Raw genomic sequence first — 19774 nt, 5'->3', positions numbered from 1 at the left:
CTAAGAGAACTGGGGCGCCGGGGTGACTTAGTCAGTTGAGCATTTGACTCTTGATTTTGGCTCAGGTTGTGATCTCACAGGTTCATGGGATCAAGCCCTACATCAGGCTCTGCACCGAGAGCGCAGAATCTGCTTGGGATTCTCTCTCTCTCACACACACAAACAATAAACAAATAAACATAAAAACAAGTAAAGTTTAAAAGAATTAGTTATGCAGGTATTAAATTTGTGAACTCGAGTTAAAAGCATTTGAGGGAATTTCATTAACAAAGCTTGTAAAATAAATTATTAATTGAATTTAATCTATTGGAATAAAAATATCAATTTGTGATTTTTTTTAACTTTTTTTAAGGTTTATTTATTTTTGAGACAGAGAGAAATGGAGCATGAGCAGGGGAGGGGTAGATAGAGAGGGAGACACAGAATCCAAAGCAGGCTCCAGGCTCTGAGCTGTCAGCACAGAGCCCGACGTGGGGCTTGAACTCATGAACCGTGAGATCATGACCTGAATCAAAGTCGGACACTTAACCAACTGAGCCACCTGGGGGTTCCAATTTATGATCTTTTAATTTAATGTATTGAAGTCCATAGGTTACATTTAATCTGGTAAATTTAATTTACTGAAATTGAGTCTTAAGCCTGTAGATTTAGGAAAAAGCTAGGCTTGAAATTTTTACCTTTAATAAACTGAATAGCATTTAAACCCCAAGACGTGGGAAACAATTAATTTTGTACACAAAAGCCCCCATCGTATGTCAAGATTAAACTGCAATGGCAATCAACTCATCCTATATGTCAAAACACTAATGCTATGTGTCTATTTCTCTAAGCTAGAGTTTAGAGAAAGCTTATTTATTCAGCAGTCTGGTTTGCTGGTTAGATGAATATTTTTGAAAAGCCTCCAGCGGAGGCAAAGTCCTTGAGGACATGAAGCTATTTTCATCTTCCTCTACATAAAGCTCATCATCATTCCATTTGGGAAGGTTAACATTTGATTACAGTTTCCTCTCTTTACTTCCTAACATCAGAAGGCAGCTTGGTAGACTGAAAGGAATATTGGATTCATTATCAGCAATTATGAGGGCTTTGAGTCATCTCTCTACTCATCAGTTTCATGTCATTGGATCAGTTACCACCACACATCTGAATTTATTTTCTTTATTTTTAAAAGAATCATATCTGGTGAGGTTGTTACGATGACAAATTCATTTTTCCAACAACATGGTTTGAAAGTTTAAGTCCTATGATAGGCTATAATCAAAGAACAATCAAAGATTCTTCTGTCACGGAGTTCACACACTCAATATTATGTAATGGAGTTAACGGACCAAGGCCTCAATGATTATAATACAGAGAAGCAAGTGATACCTTCTGTAACAATAACTAATATTTTTGAACACTTACTATGTGCTACTTACCATTCTAAGCAGTTTGCTTCAGTTATTTTACATAATCTTACACGGATTATATAAAGCACGTCTTGCTGTCTATCCACACTTTGCAGATGAGATGACTGAAGTACAGAAAGTTGAAGTAATTTGAAGGGGTTAGTAGAAAATGTAATAATCATAAAGGTAGATTTGAACTCAAACCAGTCTGAATCTACAACTCGCCCTCTTTACCACTACAGGACACTTCCTCTTAAGGATGAATTCCAGGGGTACCTGGGTGGCTCGGTCGGATAAGCAACAGACTCTTGATTTCAGCGTCGGTAATGATCTCCCGGTTGTTAAGAGCGAGCCCTGCACTGGGCTCTGCCCTGCCAGCGTGGAGCCTGCTTGGGATTCTCTCTCTCCGTTTCTCTCTCTGTCCCTCCCCCACTCACTCGTGTGCATGCGCTCCCTTTCAAAATAAATAGAAAATTAATAAAATGGTTATTTATTAACAACAGATTTTTACAGTATCAGGCAAGTCTGAAAGACTGATTACAGGACATCGCTATTAAAAGTAACGACATTTAATAATCTATAAGAAAAACTGGTACCATCTACAAAACTCTCATTGCTTCACACCAAGACAGATATGTGAGCCAAAGATACCACAGTCATTACGATGTGTGTAAGATATGTTCGAATAATTACTTCCTTCCTGCCGTATCTTAGTCACTATGACAAATACCGGGTATTTATTGACAAAACAGCAGGCACAGGAGTATAGTAAAATAGTTACGATATTATTACGATGAATTATAACAAACCAGAGACACTTTTAATCACCAAGTGTATGGGCTGAATTATCCCCTCAAAATTCACAGGTTGAAATCATAACCATCAGTACCACAGAATATGCCCATATTTGGAGATAGGGTCTTCAAAGAGGTAATGAAGTTAAAGATGACTGGTGTCCTTATAAGACAAAATTAGGACACAAGTACAGAGGGAAGGCTGGGTGAAGATGGGAGAAGATGGCATTGAGAAGCCAAGGAGAGGCCTCAGAAGAAACCCAATTTGCTGATATACCTTGATCTCAGACTTCCAATCTCCAGAACTGTGAGACAATGAGTTCTGTTGTCTCAGCCACCCAGCCTGTGGTCATTTGTTACAGCAGATCTAGCAAACTAATACACCAGGTACTTTCTCATTTCTTAATTCATTAAAATCTCATCTAACACTCAAAACAGTCATCTACGATCATAGTACCCTCATTTTATAGAAAAGGGAACCGAAGTTTCAGAGGAGTTAAATGCCAGCTCTGATTGTCCAGGGAGCATGCACCAGGATGCAGGATTCAGACTGAAATCCTGCGACCCCAAATCCTACCCACTGTCCACTCTGAGCAGGTGATGCACTGGATGACACCTGGGCTTTGGTCCCGACAATGCCCTAAACTAGTTGTGGGACCTTCAGAGTCATTCGTTTTTTAAACATCTTTACTATTTGATCTGCACAATGCGGGGGCTGAGTTGAATCCTCTAAGAGCTGAATAGACTAAGGGTTTATGTAAAAGCCTTTCCAGTTTTAAAGTTCAGCTCAGGGCACCTGGGCGGCTCAGTCGGTTGAAGGTCCAACTTGGGCTCAGGTCATGAGCTCACAGTCTGTGAGTTCAAGCCCCACGTCGGGCTCTGTGCTAACAGCTCAGAGCCTGGAGCCTGCTTCGGATTCTGTGTCTCCCCCTCTCTCTGCCCCTCCATGCTCATGCTCTGCTCTGTCTCTCTCTCCCTCTCAAAAATAAGTAAACATTAAAAAAATTTTTTTAAATAAAGTTCAACTCAAATAATTGTCTTCAAATATCTAAAGAAATTATCTCTGTAAACTCATTTATTTATTTTTTAGTTTTTTTTAATGTTTTTATTTTATTTTGAGAGAGAGACAGAGACAGAGCATGATCAGGGGAGGGGCAGAGAGAGAGGGAGACACAGAATCCAAAGCAGGCTCTAGGCTCTGAGCTGTCAGCACAAAGCCTGATGCAGGGCTTGAACTCACATACTGTGAGATGATGACCTGAGCTGAAGTCGGACGCTTAACCGACTGAGCCACCCAGGCGCCCCGAATTTTTTTTAATGTTTATTCATTTTTTGAGAGAGAGAGAGAGAGAGAGAGAGAGAGAGAGAGTGCATGAGTGGGAGAAGAGCAGAGAGAGAGGGAGACACAGAATCTGAAGCAGGCTCCAGGCTCCAAGCTGTCAGCACAGAACCCGATGCGGGGCTCGAACTCATGAATCACGAGATCATGACCTGAGCCAAAGTCAGACACTTAACCGACTAACCCATCCAGGTGGCCCCTCTCTGTAAACTCATTTAGAAGTGAAAGAAAATTCAGCATTTTGGGAATCACTATTTTTCCCATGGAAATTTTGGTTTTATCAAAAAAAATATATCTACATGAAGGTGTTTGGAAACATTATGATCTTAACTCATTTTAAAAAGTTACTTTCATAGGGCTTGTATCCCATTAGTTAATTTTCTGTTGCTAAAGATTTATCCATTCTGAGCTTTTAAGGATTGCACATAGCTTCATGAACAAAACACAGGATTGAAATGTTTTACATAAAATCTGAGTTCAGTCTTAAAATCTTTTATAAATAATTACATAATCTTGAGTGAAAAAAGAAGTCGCAGACATGAGGCTCCAGGTCTGAAAACTGAGGTAAATGGCTTCTGCTTGCCTAGCAGGGAAGTTTGCCATTAAATGAGAGTATGTGTGGATCACTTTTGAACTTTTTTGGAGGGAAGTTGTTGCATATTTTCAACGACAATGTAATTAATAAAAACTCATAGTGTTAGGTATCTTCTTTCAATGACTTCCTCAGCTTTGAAATACTTTGTGCATGCATGCTTGATTTGCAATTTTTTCATAGCCATGGTGAATGTACATTTTGTTCGTCAGGAAGAGGAAGTGTATGGCAGAAAATAATGTGTCCCACAATGGAGAGTAGCAGGTCCAATGACTGCCGAAGTTTGAATTGTGAATCACCCCTGGGTGTTCTCAACTCAAAAAAGGCAATCTGCCCAAGGGGGAGAAAAAAATTCTACACACCACACACTCCATCCAATCATGTAAAGACAAATCAGCCTCCAGGCAAATCAAATGTCTTCATTTAAAGCTTACCTGGATTTGGCACGCTGCCCACTTTCCAAATCTCTTTAACAATAGACTTTCACAAACAGTTAAAAAACAGGCACACTGAAAAGCATACCCTTTGCGATGCTATTTTTAAAAACAAGGGACTCTTGAGCTATTTGCTGGGGTAAAGGAAAGTTCCTTTCTGAGTTTGCAACCTGTCCTTACGGGATTAGTGGGTGGGATTGAGCTGTGCTCGGGAGCATAAATAGAGGCTCAGCTGAGCTGGCTCACTAGGAGGTTTGGACCGCAGTGAGGCCAGCTGGCTCGCACAGACAAGTGGGTGGGGAAATCCAGGTAAGGCTCCCGACAATAATGTTGGCAGGGCACTGGCTAGAGTGAGTTTGGGGCTCTGATTACCGTGTCAAGTTACAGGAATCAATAGAGAGAGAAGTGCAAGGTAGTTCCCAGGGCAATGAAATGAGATGCGGGGAGGGAATTTCCATCAAAGTCTTACCAGGACCTTTCCTTGGCCAGAGCTGGTGGAGGGCTGCATTCCTGAGCTATTTCAAGGTAATGCTTTCTCCTTTTAGAAACAAGGGGTTTAAGAGTGGGTGAGCTCTAAGAGCTTTCAAGCCTGGGACAGGGCCTACGGTCTTCTGTCACTATGTACTGCTCATCATCTAATGCTCTGCTTCTTTCCCACTGGCTAAAGCACAGTTCCCCAGGACTACGAAATCTCAGCTCAGACTGCCCGCTAGGAACTACACTTGGGAATATTACTGCAGATCAGAAAAATGGTTCTTTTTCTCTGTTGTAAAGATATTCTTGTTGCACCTTCAATCTTGAAATTCATGGGATGGGCTACAAGAAAAGAGATGGGCTGGCTTTCCTGAAGCATTTACGAACAGGGACACTGAAACCTCCTGCAAGTTCATTCCTTGCTAAAGATAAGAGGACGGACATACAACCACCGTTTCATAGAGTGTGTGTTTGTATCCAAATTCTCATCATTTTCTATGGTTAGCATTGTGATTTTTTTTGTTTTCTTTTGTTTTAGAGAGAGAGGGGAAGGGAGCATGAACAGTGGCAGAGGAAGAGAGAGAGAATGTTAAGCAGGTTCCATGCCCCGCACAGAGCCCAATAAGGGGCTTGATATCACGGCCCTAAGATCATGACCTGAGCTGAAATCAAGAGTCAGGGGCTTAACTGACTGAGCCACCCAGGCACGCTGACGTTCTGTTTTGAGGTGGTTTATGCAGGGAATTTGCAGGCAGAGTCCACTTCGCATGAAACCTCAGTAGAATGAATGTCAGGAGTGAGCCCACAGTGGTGTATTTATAAAGCAGGAGTGACATTAGGCTTCAATGGGTCACCCTGCCATAAAATGCATGTATTATGTCAGCAGTTCCAGCCGGTAAGCTGTGCAGCTATTACAAGGGGTCCTGACAGTCAGGCAACAAGAACGGCCGGTGAGCAAAATAGATAAAACGTCTCACCATCAGTTGGTGATTATTTTTTCTAACATAAAGAGGTGCTGTTGCTATAAGTAAAATACAAAATCAAATGTTTGTTGATAAATTCAAAGTAATTATTTGCCACAAAGTAATTATTTGTTATGAACCAACTAACATCTAAAAAGTACAATTATTCTCATGTCAAAGTTCTGTTTTGTTTTGTTTTTTTCTTTTCTAGTGTTAAAAAGATGTCTTTGTACTAAGAAGGCTGGGAATTGTTGGCTATCTGTGTAGAAAATGAAGGAAGCGTATCCTTGCTTTTTGTTTGTCTTTTTTGAGTTAGACGTTTGTGGCTACCTGTGATGGTTTGGATAGTAACTGGTCAGTTTAATCCAAGCCATCATCTGGGTTTGGTAACTTAGCAATGCTTTTTTTTCAAAAACAGCTAACGCTCAACAACAATTTCCACTCAAGCTATCAGAACATGAGAAAGGTCTCCCCCACCCCCAGCTTAAAAATACTAACCATTGGTAATCTATCCTGTTTCCTTTGCAGAATTTATTCAGACCTACACCAATATGAGTGAGATATGTTTAAGCAATTTCAGTCTTTGTCCTTCCTGGAACCCCATCCCCAATTCTGCATGTGATCAATAACTACAGCAACTTGCTAATGCAACTCTCTTTACCAGCTAGCTCTCTCCCTCCCTCACTCATGGATCTCATCTTACCGTTCACTTTCCTACTTATAGGCATCTGCTTTGTAGTAGTGAAGCTTTCCCAAAGAATTAACTGTGAAATACAGGAAGGGAAAAAAAATTAACAAAGAGATACCCATGGGTTGGTTCTCTGTATTATGATTCCCATAGAATATTTTGGGCACTGAAAGACATGCCCACAGTCACCTACTGATACAGGCCCACGGAGAGAGTCGAAGAACTGTCTCAGTAGACTGAACTTGCATCGACATATTTTAGTCAATTCAGAACTAAAAATGGAATTTGAGTAAATGTTAGACTAGGGAGAGAGTTATGTGGGTACAAGTTTTCAGTGAAGCGACAAAGTTGGCAGGTTTTAATTTAAATAAGGATTCATTTTACTTAGATCTTACTCTTTAATGGCAATGTCCCCATTTTACAAGAAGGCTGGAGACGTGTGTATGTTTAGGGCCCTTGTTTCAGGATGGGAAAATGGGAGCCAGCCCTGCAAATGGAAAGATCCATAAGACTGGGTTCTGTACCAACCTCCTAAGCTTTCATCTCTCTGAATTTCAGACTCTTCATCTATAACATCAGGCATGGGTAGTGGGAATGGAGGAGTAGCCCCTAAGGTGCCGTCCAGTACTCAAAATTTCAAAATATAAAGTTTAAATGTAAACTCCTTTAGCTATAAGAGTATATACATCTATCTACTTTCTTAAAAAATATCTATAAACCTATTTCTATACTGTAGATTTCTATGGAGATCTACATCAGTATACACACACACACACACACACACACACACACGGTTGTACGCCTGTTAGTAGAAAAGTCAATAGATATCCACACTATGTATTTTTAGGAAAATTCTGTGGAAGGTAGTTTTTCATACCAGCTAAGCCTCAATTCCATTGTATCCCATGGCCGTGATGCAGTCTGAAGATTTTAAAGCTGCTCGTTCCCTTTTGTTTTACTGATATTTTGCTTATTTCCACATCAGATTTGCCATGGAGAAGATCTCAGTGTCAGCATTCTTGCTCCTTGTCGCCCTCTCTTACACTCTGGCCAAAGATATCACAGTCAAATCAGGAGCTAAGAAGGACACAAAGGACTCGGCACCCAAACTGCCCCAGACCCTCTCCAGAGGTAGGAGAGAGCTTCCGGTCGGCTTCCAATGCCACTTAATTGAGAAGCTGAGACTTGTGTGCCAAACATATTTTTGCATGTGTTTCTTCTAAATTCATCAAAGTTTATCAATGTTTCTGCTTTCTCTAGAGGGTTTTATACTTGTTTGGTATCCAGTGTATATTTATCCCAGTCTTCACCATTGCTTTTCAACATTTTTAGTCTGAAATTATAATAGCTTTAAATATACTGATTCATTTTGTTCTAGGTTGGGGTGACCAACTCATCTGGACTCAGACATACGAAGAAGCTTTATACAAATCCAAGACAAGGTAAAGAGGAGGGTTACAGAGTTCTCCTAAAGCTCGCAAGTGCGCCACCTAGTGATACGTAGCTGTACATGAAATCTTACTCATTAAAAATTACCCAATCGCTCTTTGTCTCTTACAGCAACAAACCCTTAATGATTATTCATCACTTGGATGAATGCCCACACAGTCAAGGTAATTTGTTCTTCTAAATATAATTTCCTTTATAGGCTTTTAGCTTTAGGGCCAAGGTTCAGGTCATTCATCTTTATATCCTTAGCACCTAGCATAGTTGAATGAAACATAACATCTTATGTAGTAAGAACCTATTTTGAAGTAACTACAGGGGCGCCTGAGTGGTTCAGTCAGTTAAGCATCTAACTCTTGATTTCAGCTCAGGTCATGATCTCACACTTTGTGAGTTTGAGCCCTCCATCAGGCTCAGCGCTGACAGCACGAAGCCTGCTTGGGATTCTCTCTCTCTGCACCTCCCCTTCTGTGTGTGTGTGTGTGTGTGTGTGTGTGTGTGTGTGTGTCAAATAAATACACATGTTTTAAATTAAAAAAAAAAATAAAAGTACAGTTCAACTTAAAATACAATTGAAAGCAATGCTTTCAGCCACTGATGAAATGGATACTTAGTGATTCTTCTTTGTATTCTAGCTTTAAAGAAAGTGTTTGCTGAAAATAAAGAAATCCAGAAATTGGCAGAGCAGTTCGTCCTCCTCAATCTAGTTGTAAGTTCACTTTTTTCATTGCTGACATTCCTCCGTGACTCATTATTTGAAATCGACAATCTATCTTTTCCTACGCATTCTAGCCACACGGCACGGACTGGGGTCTGTTCCAAATGTCTCCTCTCACAGATTAGAGAGAAAGAGAGAGAGAGAGAGAGAGAGAGAGAGAGAGAGAGAGAGAGAAACATAGTTCATTAATAATCTATCTTGCATGCATATGCTTTTATTTAGTGATTAATAATTTTAGCTTGTCTGAAAAATGCGCTCTTGTGGTCAGGATTTTCTCTGTGGCTATAATAATTGGAAGGTTTTTGTCTTCGCAAGCCTCTTCCTGTGCCCCTTTGCCTGCAGTCCTTCTTAGTCCTTGTATCCTCTCTCCCTGAGAGACAGTTTCCTGGTGGTCTAAATGAAATCACTGCACATGCAAAATAGCTTCCCTTCATTCCCACTTTCCTTCACCATCAACACCCCTCCTGTTGGTCAGGCTTTCTGTCTGCAAGTGCTTTCTACTGCAAGTTCTCTCTCTCTCTCCCCCTTCTTTCCAAGTTGACATAGGTTGGCTTCTTCAAAGAGCATTCTCGGGGCGCCTGGGTGGCTCAGTTGGTTAAGCATCTGACTTCAGCTCAGGCCATGATCTCACGGTCCACGGGTTCGAGCCCCGTGTCAGGCTCTGTGCTGACAACTGAGAGCCTGGAGCCTGCTTCAGATTCTGTGTCTCTGTCTCTCTCTGCCCTTCCCCTGCTCATTCCCCCTCTCTCTCTCTCTCTCTCTCTCACTCTCTCTCTCTCCCTCCATCTCAAAAATAAATAAACATTAAAAAAAAACAAACAAACAAAGAGCATTCTCATCTTCCTCAGTGCTCTTCCATGGGTTCACTTTCCTCTTTCTAACTTTCAGTATTAGTGACTTGGTGAATCTCTACTTGACATACTTGTCTTTTTCATATTTTATATTCTCTATGGACAACTTCATCTACAGCTGTCTTTAACCAATGCCCACACACTGGTAATCCCCACATCTCATCCAAACACATGACGATTTCCAACTTGTGTGTGCAATCGTGGTCCAGATATTGCATTAGTTAAGCTTAAATTCAACAGGTCCAAGGCTGAATTTATAAGCTTGGTTCAAGATTTTCAAAGAGCTCTTCTTTCATTATTCCCTGTTTCACTGTAAGTGTTACTCTAGATGGCAATCTCCTACTCACCTTCAGCAGTCAAGAAACCCTGTGGTCTAACTGCTACATATTCTTGCTATTGGTCATTTCCCTGTAGAATGAGGACTACTATTTAGTGTCACAATTTTTCTCCGCCTAGTTGACTACAACATTGCTAAATGGCTCTGTGCCTACAAAATAAGTCCCAGCTAGTCCCACATGGCCATCAGGGTAACGATTCCAAAAACCAAACTGGGGTTATGGTACTTCTTCTAAATCTCTCCAGTTGTTCTTGTCTACTCATGAACAAATGCAAACACTGGCATAGTGTGAAAGACTGCTCAAGAGCCAGCCCCAGAAGCAGCTCTCTAGCATCTTCTCTCGCCAATACCTCATGCATCCCCTATATTTCAATCCTCCCAAAACACGTAGTCAGACCAGAAAGTGCTGTGCCTTTCTTCTACCTTTGTGCAGTCATTCCCCACTGTCTGCAGTGACCTCATTTTCCACGTAACCGACTCCTGTTCATTTTTTAAGACTCCTCCCTACTCACTTCAGAAAGTCTTAGTAAAACTTGCACACGGGGCTAAATGTCCTGCTCTGGTCACCCACTGCACCTGAACACCCTCCATCATAACACTTCACCAACTGGATCCTTGATATTCATTTTCCTACCTGTATCTCTCAATTGACAGTGCATTCCTTAAAGGTAAGTGCTGTAAGACAAGCCTGTTTGTTTCTGTAATTTCTCTAAATGTGACTTCTGTTTCTTTCATTATTCTATTTCCTATCTCACCCAACATGTCTTCCCAAACATTATAACTCCCTCCATATTCTCACTTCTTGAATGTTTTTCCTCTTGATCCTATCATTCAGTCCTCTACATCAGGTTTTGAATTACAGTCTGTTCTATCTTATTTATTATTTCATGTGTATAACCTGCCTCCCCATGTGTATTATAAACTCTCTGTGGAAGAGATGTGCCTTAGAGTATCTCAAGATGCCTAGCCCTGTAACGGACACATTTCTGGATTAACAAGTATGAAAACAACTAAAGAACAGACCAACTAAAAGCTGTCTTTTCTTTTAATCTTAGTATGAAACAACTGATAAACACCTTTCTCCTGATGGCCAGTATGTCCCCAGAATCATGTTTGTTGGTAAGTAAAAGTGACAGTGAGATTAAGCACACCTGTCATTTCCCACGTGCTGCGGTATCTCTTCTCGACTCCCCCTCCCCATCTCCTATTCAGTCATGGCCATTGCCATTGTCATGCCCTAACAAGGGGTATGACATTCCTTTACGCTTCTCAACCTATTTTCATTAGAAAATTCAAGCTTCTGCCTATTTCCTCATCTGTTTCTCATCTGCTAACATTAACTTATCATGTCCTGTCACAAATACATCTGAAAAGGAAGCATTCCCATTAACTCTTTAAATGCATTGCCCATTTTCCTGAATACATCAGGCCTGTAAATACTTATTTTTCATCTGGCAAACTTCCAATTCGTATGTTGGATTTTTCATTCTGACATTTTTGATAATTATTTTGGGGAAAGTGAGGAAGATGCACTGGAATAAAAGAAATCAGAGGAGTCATGCTCCTTCCAGCCACCGGTACTTTTCAGGTGCTGTTCTCTCTGCTGGAAAGTTCTTCCTGCTTCCCCCATGCACTTCCCCCATCACCTCCTCCGTCATCCCTGTCGTTCACTGACCTGGCACAATCCCCACTATGTGCTCTTGTGACATCATGTTCCTCTCAAGAGTCACACTTATCTCAGTGATAAGTTCGCATTTAGTGGGTGATTGTTTAGTATATATTTTCCCCCACAGTACCACAGCTCTTGGGGGCAGGTACTGTGTCTGTTTCTTCTCACCCTCCTATTTGCAGAATGACCCTCCGGTAGGCTGGCAATAAATATTTGTTAAACGATTAAACAAATGAATTGGGAGTGGCTTTGAACCAAGTCAGAGTGATTTAAGGACACTGTATAAATAAATCCACCCCATGGCAGAGCCCACGCTCACTGAGCTCTAACTCACTATTGGACCATCTAACTCACTAAAGACACATTAACAGGGGAGAGGAACAAGTGAGGGATATAAAGGAAAAAAGCTGAACTGGAGCTAATAGTACAGATTCCATTTTGTTAGGATTTAGAAAACTGAGAGCCCTTAAACCGGGACTTTATAGGTCACCCCGTTACATTCTGTGCAGGAGTTCTTTTCATACTATCCCTGTCTAAGGGCATTTTAACCCACATTCAATGCCTTCCAAAAAACCCACCTCAGGCAGCTTGCTTGCTCTTCCAGCTCCGGAGTTTCCACACTGCCTGCATATTAGAATCACCTAGAAGATTTTAAAACTCAAGCTACCCAGCCACATCTCAAACCCGTTAAATCAGAATCTTGCGCAGGGGAAGGCATGGGGGGGGGGGGGGGGGCCGGGGAGGCTGGAGGTATTTCTTAAAGCTCTCTTAGTGGTTCCAGGGTGCAGGCCATGGCTTGTGAGCCAATGGTTGTTAAAAAGCTTTTCTTATGTTAATTTATTACAAAGAGTAGACCGTGTGTTTGTATCCTGTGCACGTAGCAGAAATATAATAGGTTTTAAGTCTTTGTTGAACAAATAGATGTCTGCTTTCTGTAATTAATGTCAGTTGGTACCATTCCAACATTCTGAAATGAAAGACTGCCCACTTAAGTACCAGCAACAGACTCTACATACAAGCATCTGGTTCTCACAGGACCTCTTCATCTGATTTTCAGGACATGTACCTTAAGCTCTTTCAATCTTCTCTTGCAAGACAAGGTGCCTAGATGTGTGTAGACCCTAGTATCTCCCTTTTCGATCCACCTTATTGTTAAAATACCTTTTTTTCTCATTAAGTGAAAAGTTAACTTGAAAGCTTCAAGTTAAATACAAAACATGAAAAAATGGACTTAAACCTATAGGGACATATGTATGCATGAGGGAAGACTCTTAAGTCTTTATTTTTCAAATGTATCCAGATAACAATAAAGTAAAAAAAAAAAAAAACAGGGGAACTACATGCTTATTTGAACTTCGCTTCTCTTACGGTTGGCATTCTTTACTTGATTAAAAACAACCCTGGGTTCTGAAAACTAGCATTGGATGTGGGTTTCTAATTATCTAGGTTGCTCTTGGTAACACACTGCAATTACCACATAAGCATTTCAAAAGTTTAAAATAATTCTTTAGTAGGGAATGCCAATGTTTCCACCAAAGCACCAAACACCACCCCGAAAGTATGTATTATTGTGTTTTCGAGTTGCTATAGATAGGACAGCAGGGTTCATAACCTTTCCCACAAATAGCATTCCACAGCTGTCAAATGTTCCGGGCCCTGGTTGGGGGACTGCATCCACTGGCCGGGATGCAGAGTGGATGGCATGGAACTCCGTGAGACAGATCACACGCTGTGTTCCTTGCGTGGGCCATGGACAAACACATAGGCTTCCTCACACAGCAGAGCTTACTTGAAAACAGAGACTTCATTCCTGTTTGGTTTTTCTTTGTAGACCCATCCCTGACAGTTAGAGCTGACATCACTGGAAGATACTCAAATCGTCTCTACGCTTACGAACCTTCAGATGTAGCTCTCTGTAAGTGTTACCTCCTGTGAACATATCTATTACTGTTGCTCTAGGAGTAGAGCTCTGGTGAGGAGAATCAGTTTGACCCTAACTAGCCTTGTGCAAATCATACTCACCTAGATCTCATTTATTTTAAATCTCAATGAAAGACTATTTAGATTAGGTATCCTTTTCTCTTGGAGGATTCTGTGACCACATTACCTGCTTTTCAACTTTCCCTCAGGCAGTCTATCCCATAACTCCTACCAAAGAATAAATGCAGTAGTAATTGTTTTATTACAATAGTAATAGTGGTAATCTGCATGCCTTATGTAGTTTTTCCAAAAGATGAAAATGAAATAACGTAGTCCAGTCTGTTGACATTGAGTTTAAGTTTAATTTTAAAGATCAGAAGGAAAGACGGCTCCCAGTAGTTGGAAAGATTCTCATTTTGCCTGGATTTGCCATAAAATGGAAAGACAAGACAGTGCAGATAAAGCACCTCAGTGGGAGACTGTACCTAGTTGTCACATCTAATTAGTCCTTCTGGGAAGAAAGTTGGGCTTTATCCCAAGAACCAATTCTGCTCAATGACTAGTGGCTGCGTAGAACTATATCGCCCAATATGTGAGCCATGAGCTACACATAGCACTTCAACATTCAACTAATTAAAATTCAAAATTCAATTCCTCTGGCACACTAACCACAGTTTAAGTACTCAGTGCACCGGCACTGGATACTTTTCATCATCACCGTAATGTCTATTGAGCGGCATTGACCTAAAATATTACACTGGGAAAGACAGTGTAGCTGCATCTGGGCAGCAGCAAAGATTATCATGGTCCATTGGCAATGCCTCTGGTGGGTGCCGGGAGGACCAGGGAAGCACATTCCAAGCACTGGACATTCTCGAGATAAGAGCATATATCTTAATAAGACCTTGGACTCCTTAAAGGCAGGTATCCTGCACAGGTAATATCACAGTGCTTTGTAGAAAAGGCATGCAATAAATATTGGAAGAGAACTGGAATGTAAATAAAAGCCATTCACATACTTTTGGGAAAAAATTTCATAATAAGATTACCAACTCTTCACCCTATCATGAAATAGAACCCCATTTAGACAATGAATAAAGTACCCAAGTTTAGGGGTTTACTAGATCTATCAACACAATTGCTGGTGGCATCTTGACTGTGGCAACCTTTTCCCCCATTAGTGCTTGACAACATGAAGAAAGCTCTCAAATTGCTGAAGACTGAATTGTAGAGAAAAAGCAACATCTGCAAGCTTTTCCTTCTGTGTCAGGCCTTGAGACTTAAGAAGATCCTAGAAGACTTTGGAGAATGCAGGAACACAGATGGACACACTGATTAATTAGATCAGGGTTATTGTTACAACAGTTACTTTTTTTTAATTTGAAGTATATATGTATGAAAACAATCTTGCATACTACCATAGTCAGCCATGATTTTTTTTAAAAAAAATAAATCCTTTTGGGGGTGTTCAATGTTATTTCTTCCCCCAACTTAGTCCTTCAGAGAAAAGCTATTTAATTCATTCACCAAATAGGACTTTTGGACACACAAAATGTTCAAAGAGGAGACAAGAAGACAAACTTCACTGGAGCAATGAAGACCAAAGACAGCCAAAGTTATCACCTCACCTCATTATGTAGTTTGTCACTGGGTGCCTAAAATAGTCATGAGCTTAGTCAACAGAAGCATCAACACAGAATATGTGTTAGTGTAAAAGAATATGTACAAAGGCATCCCAAGAAGATTGGGTACCTAACTGAAGACAACCCCTCCCCACCCTGGTGGGGAACTCCTTATACACACTTTAAGAATTCAATTTTAGTTAGATATTGCACAATTTAACCCTCTCAGAGAAAGCCTCTAGCAGACAGCTTTCTCCATCAGAGCACTAATTCAGTGAAAAGGTCATTCAAAGAACATCTGCACCCTTGAACATACCCTCAAGAAATGCTAAGAACTAGCCTTATGATACATTTGATCTCTCAAAATCATTCAAGAAAAACAGAGTTCTGTGAAGATGCCAATGGCAACATTATTTAAACATACTTTTAAAAAAAGGCAACCTGGAAATATAATGGTTACATAGTTTATGAACTCACACGGCACTATGTTGTCATCTATAAAAATAAACACTATGAAGAAACAAAAGGATAAGTGAAAAAGAATTTAGGAATATGTGCTGTAATGGCAAAAGGAGGAAGTGTGTGCACACACAGGTTAGAAAGAGAAGATGCAAACACATAAACTTTTGCTTTAAGCATATGGAAACATCAGCAAAGCCTGTTCTAACAAACCCTTTCTTGCCATCTCCCTATCTTTCCTTTGTGTTCAAATAAATTTAAGTGAAAGCGTATGTTGACAACCTAACTACACAGAATTGGAAGAATGCTGTAGGTCAAGGGAGTATTATTTCAAACAGCTGAATAAAAAGGTTGGTGGCACAGTGTCAACACAAAAATGGCGCAGCCACTATAAAAAAAAAAATATATATGGCTGTTCCTTACAAAATTAAACCCAAAATTACCATATAATCCAGTAAATCCACTTCTGAGTATGTCCCCCAAACACCTGAAAGCAGGGAAAAGCTATCTGTGTACTGATGTTCATAGCAGCGTTTGTCACATAGTCAGGAGGAGGAAGCCACCCAAATGTCCATCGGTGGATGGATGGATAAACAAAATGCGATAAACACGTACAATGGAATGCTATGCAGCCTTAAAAAGGAAAAAAAAAATTGTGACAAATACTACAACATGGATGAACCTTGAAAACACTATGCTAAGTGAATAAATAAGTCAGTCACAAAAGGACAAATACGTTGTTTCCACTTACATGAGGTGTCTGGATAGTCAGATTCACCAACACAGCAAGGAGCATAGTAGTCGTCAGGGGCTGAAGGCTAAGGGGAATGGGTGAGGCAGGTGTTATTGTTTACCAGGTGTGCACTGTGAACTTGGGAAGATGAAAAAGCTCATGGTGCATAGACACTTTTCCAAAGAAGACGTCCAGATGGCTAAGAGACACATGAAAAGATGCTCAACATGGCCCACCTTCAAGGAAATACAAATCAAAACCATGATGAGATTCAACCTCACACCTGTCAGAATGGCTAAAATTAACAACAGAAGAAAAACAACAGGCGTTGGTGAGGATGCAGAGAAATGAGAACCCTCTCGCACTGTTGTTGAGAATGCAAACTAGTTTGCAGCCACTCTGGAGAAAAATATGGAGGTTCCTCAAAAAACTAAAAGTAGAACTACCCTACAGTCCAGCAATTGCACTATTAGGTATTTACCCAAAGGATACCAAAAAAACAGATTTGAAGGAGTACATGCACCCCAATGTTTATAGCAGCATTATCAGCAACAGCCAAACTATAGAGAAAACCCAAATGTCCATCAACTGATAAATGTATACAGAAGATGAAGTATATATATATACACAATGCAATATTACTCAGCCATCAAAAAAGAATGAAGTCTTGCCATTTGCAATGATGTGGATGGAGCTAGAACGTATTATGTTAAGCAAAATAAGTCAATCAGAGAAAGACAAATACCATATGATTTCACTCAGGTGTGGAATTTCAGAAACAGATAAATGTATGGGAGGGGGAGAAAGAGAAAAGATGGAAACCGCAAGAGACTGAGAGCTGAGGGAGGTGGGGGATGGGTTAGATGGGTGATGGGTACTAAGGAGGGCACTTGTTGTGATGAGCACTGGGTGTTGCATGTAAGGGACGAATCACCAAATGCTACTCCTGAAACCAATATTACACTGTATGTTAACTAACTAGACCAGATTAAAAAGTGGGGGGGGAGGGGGGCGGGAGAAAAAGCTCATGGTGATGGTTGTAGAACAATGTGAATGTACTTACTGTCACTTAATTATACACTTACAAATGGTTAAAAATGATACATTTTATGCTATGTGTATTTTACCACACTAAAAAAAAAATATTTTCTCAGTTTTATTGGTGGCCCCATGGCTTAGGTGGAAAAAGAGAAAGTAATTTAGAAAAAAATTTGGTAACATAAATCACCTGTGAGTCATTTACACGGATGTTCAACATGCCTGGTTAAACCATTTTCACCTGCTTAAGAGCTGCAGGCTTCAAATGATCATCTATGACTGCTTAGCTCTGTTTTGGTTTTTTGTGTGTTTCATGCAGTCAGTAATCCTAAGTAGCTTCTAAGGTCCTTATATTTAGCAATCACTGGTGAGCACAGGAGCTGGCGGAGAATTTAAAACATGCTCTGTGTCAAGAACAGAACTTTCTTCAGTCACTCACCAATGAGTCAGAGTTCAAAGTCCAAGTAAAATGAGCCTAACCTTTGAAAAAGCCACTCGTCAAGTTGTGACCTCCTAAACCGTAAAACGCCAAGAACTTGAAAGTAAGCAAAGGTGGTTTCACCCTCCAAGTGATATCACAGTCCATTGTTTACCATATATTCTAACTCCAAGCAATGCCCTCCGGCCCTCATTTGAAAATGAATTCCAAAAGCTGATTTTCCTGAGGAGACGGATGAGAAGTAGCCTGGCACATGGTACAGGAGTCTGATTTTCCCCCTTGCCCACTATCTCCAGAGGTATTTCAGTGACTACAATTGCCCGGTTGTGATCACGACAAACAAGAAGACCTCTGTTCTCTTCTCTCTCTCTCTCTCTCTCAACCCGGGTTGAATGGAGGCGTGGGGTAAAGGGCATTACTGGATTGCTCCCTTAAAATTGTTCAGAAAGCATTGACCAATAACACGACTCTAATTACATTTGGCATTGTCAGGTGGAAAATTAACTGCTAGCCCCAAGCATAACAAGTGCATAGCAACTCCATACAAATCCCCTGGAATTTCCAGAAACCTGAAAAACGCGGTACTTAACTTTATTGTCAACTCTAATAATAAAATTGACATGTGAATGATCCTATTTGTACAGTCACAATGTCTGAAAGTGTTTTTCTCTCACAAAATACGGTGTAAAAATGTGATTGTAATTTGTGCAATACCAGCTATGAGGTGAAATCGTCTCATACATTTACTCAGTGCATTTTCAAAAGGACGCATAAACTAAAACAAGGATAAACAAATATTTAAAAACAAAAAAGGTAGGAGGAGGTTTTTGGCTTAAGGGAACTAAGATTTTAAGCCACTCTTCTGGATTCTTTTCTTTTCTCTGCACGGTTGTACTCAGTAGCATATTAGTTAGGCTGAACATGCAGAACTGGTTTTCATACCAAAGTCACTGTTTAGATCACAGAGTACCTGAGATGAATGTATGCTACATGAACTCTGATTTTAGGAATTATAGCCTCACATTTTTCCCTTGTATTAGCATTATATTAACTAAAATTTCACCCTTCATATAGAGGTTGACTGGGCAAATGTTGTAAGAAATAAATATCCCTCTTAATGGAATATGTAAATAGAAAAAAAGAAATTTAAAAAAGTGTAGCTTCTTTTTTAAAATAAATGTTAGTTTTAGAAGAGAGGAGCTCTAGAGTCTTGAGTGTGCATTACAGCCGTTTGTCGTAACACAAGGACTGACCCTGATCTGAAATTCACCCTCCTCTGATGCCGTGTGTTTGTGGCAACATCTCTGTGCACGTAGGCAGTGGCCCTCCTGTAATGCTGGGATCAGCCTGACTTCTGTAGCCGCATTAGTGGCCATCTGGGATTCAGGATAGACCCATTCAGAGGCCTTTCCAGTGGGTTTATAATAAAGTGTGCAATGGGAGCTTTATCTCTGCCTGCAGAACACAAACAAAGATCCACAGGAGACCTCCCAGAAGAGGCTAGACAATCCATCACCTTCAGATCTGCCCAAGGGAACAGAGGCCCAGATTAATCTAACAAGGCTGCTCTTGGTACTTGAGAATGTATTATTTCTTGAATGGTTAATCATTAGCTACCACCCACTCTTAGAATGCTATAGTTTAGTAGCCCTAAAGATTCATGCTTCCCAGGCCCTGATTCGTAATTGGGTTGACCCAAATAAGGTCACTGCAATTAGAGCGCAAACAGGGCTATGGAAGAGCCCTTTCCACATATAATCATTTTGTACCAAGAAAAGTATTACATCAAGAGATACCAGAATCTCAAGGGAACTTCCAAATTTAACAAAGCAAACGAGGAAAATACAAAATGTCTTAAAGTAAAGACAGTG

General features: G+C 40.4%; 1 protein-coding gene across 2 annotated transcripts; it reads left to right on the top strand.

Moving 5' to 3' along the window:
* Positions 1–4780: 4780 nt before the first annotated feature.
* AGR2 (anterior gradient 2, protein disulphide isomerase family member) lies at positions 4781–16387 on the top strand. 2 transcript variants are annotated; one of them, XM_015540647.2, is made up of 8 exons: positions 4781–4856; positions 7657–7802; positions 8050–8113; positions 8232–8284; positions 8753–8826; positions 11079–11142; positions 13524–13607; positions 14794–16387. In XM_015540647.2, exons 2-8 carry the CDS (start codon positions 7664–7666, stop codon positions 14841–14843), a joined length of 528 nt encoding a protein of 175 aa, XP_015396133.1. In that variant the 5' UTR covers positions 4781–4856; positions 7657–7663; the 3' UTR covers positions 14844–16387. The 2 variants fall into 2 exon arrangements, with proteins under 2 accessions (XP_015396133.1, XP_015396134.1); XM_015540648.2 differs by lacking the exon at positions 4781–4856 and adding an exon at positions 4953–5072.
* The last annotated feature ends 3387 nt before the right edge of the window (positions 16388–19774 follow it).

Source organism: Panthera tigris, chromosome A2, assembly GCF_018350195.1.
Source record: "Panthera tigris isolate Pti1 chromosome A2, P.tigris_Pti1_mat1.1, whole genome shotgun sequence".
In the NCBI taxonomy this organism is placed as follows: Eukaryota; Metazoa; Chordata; class Mammalia; order Carnivora; family Felidae; genus Panthera; species Panthera tigris.
This window is presented reverse-complemented; position numbering and strand designations above follow the sequence as displayed.

What these genes read in the sequence shown, in the direction of transcription:
- AGR2 (XM_015540647.2), top strand. Translation starts at nt 7,664, where the DNA reads ATGGAGAAGATCTCAGTGTCAGCATTCTTGCTCCTTGTCGCCCTCTCT. An exon ending in TCGTCCTCCTCAATCTAGTT is followed by an intron (nt 8,827 to 11,078) that starts GTAAGTTCACTT and finishes TTTTAATCTTAG; the next exon opens with TATGAAACAACTGATAAACA. An exon ending in CCCCAGAATCATGTTTGTTG is followed by an intron (nt 11,143 to 13,523) that starts GTAAGTAAAAGT and finishes TTTTCTTTGTAG; the next exon opens with ACCCATCCCTGACAGTTAGA.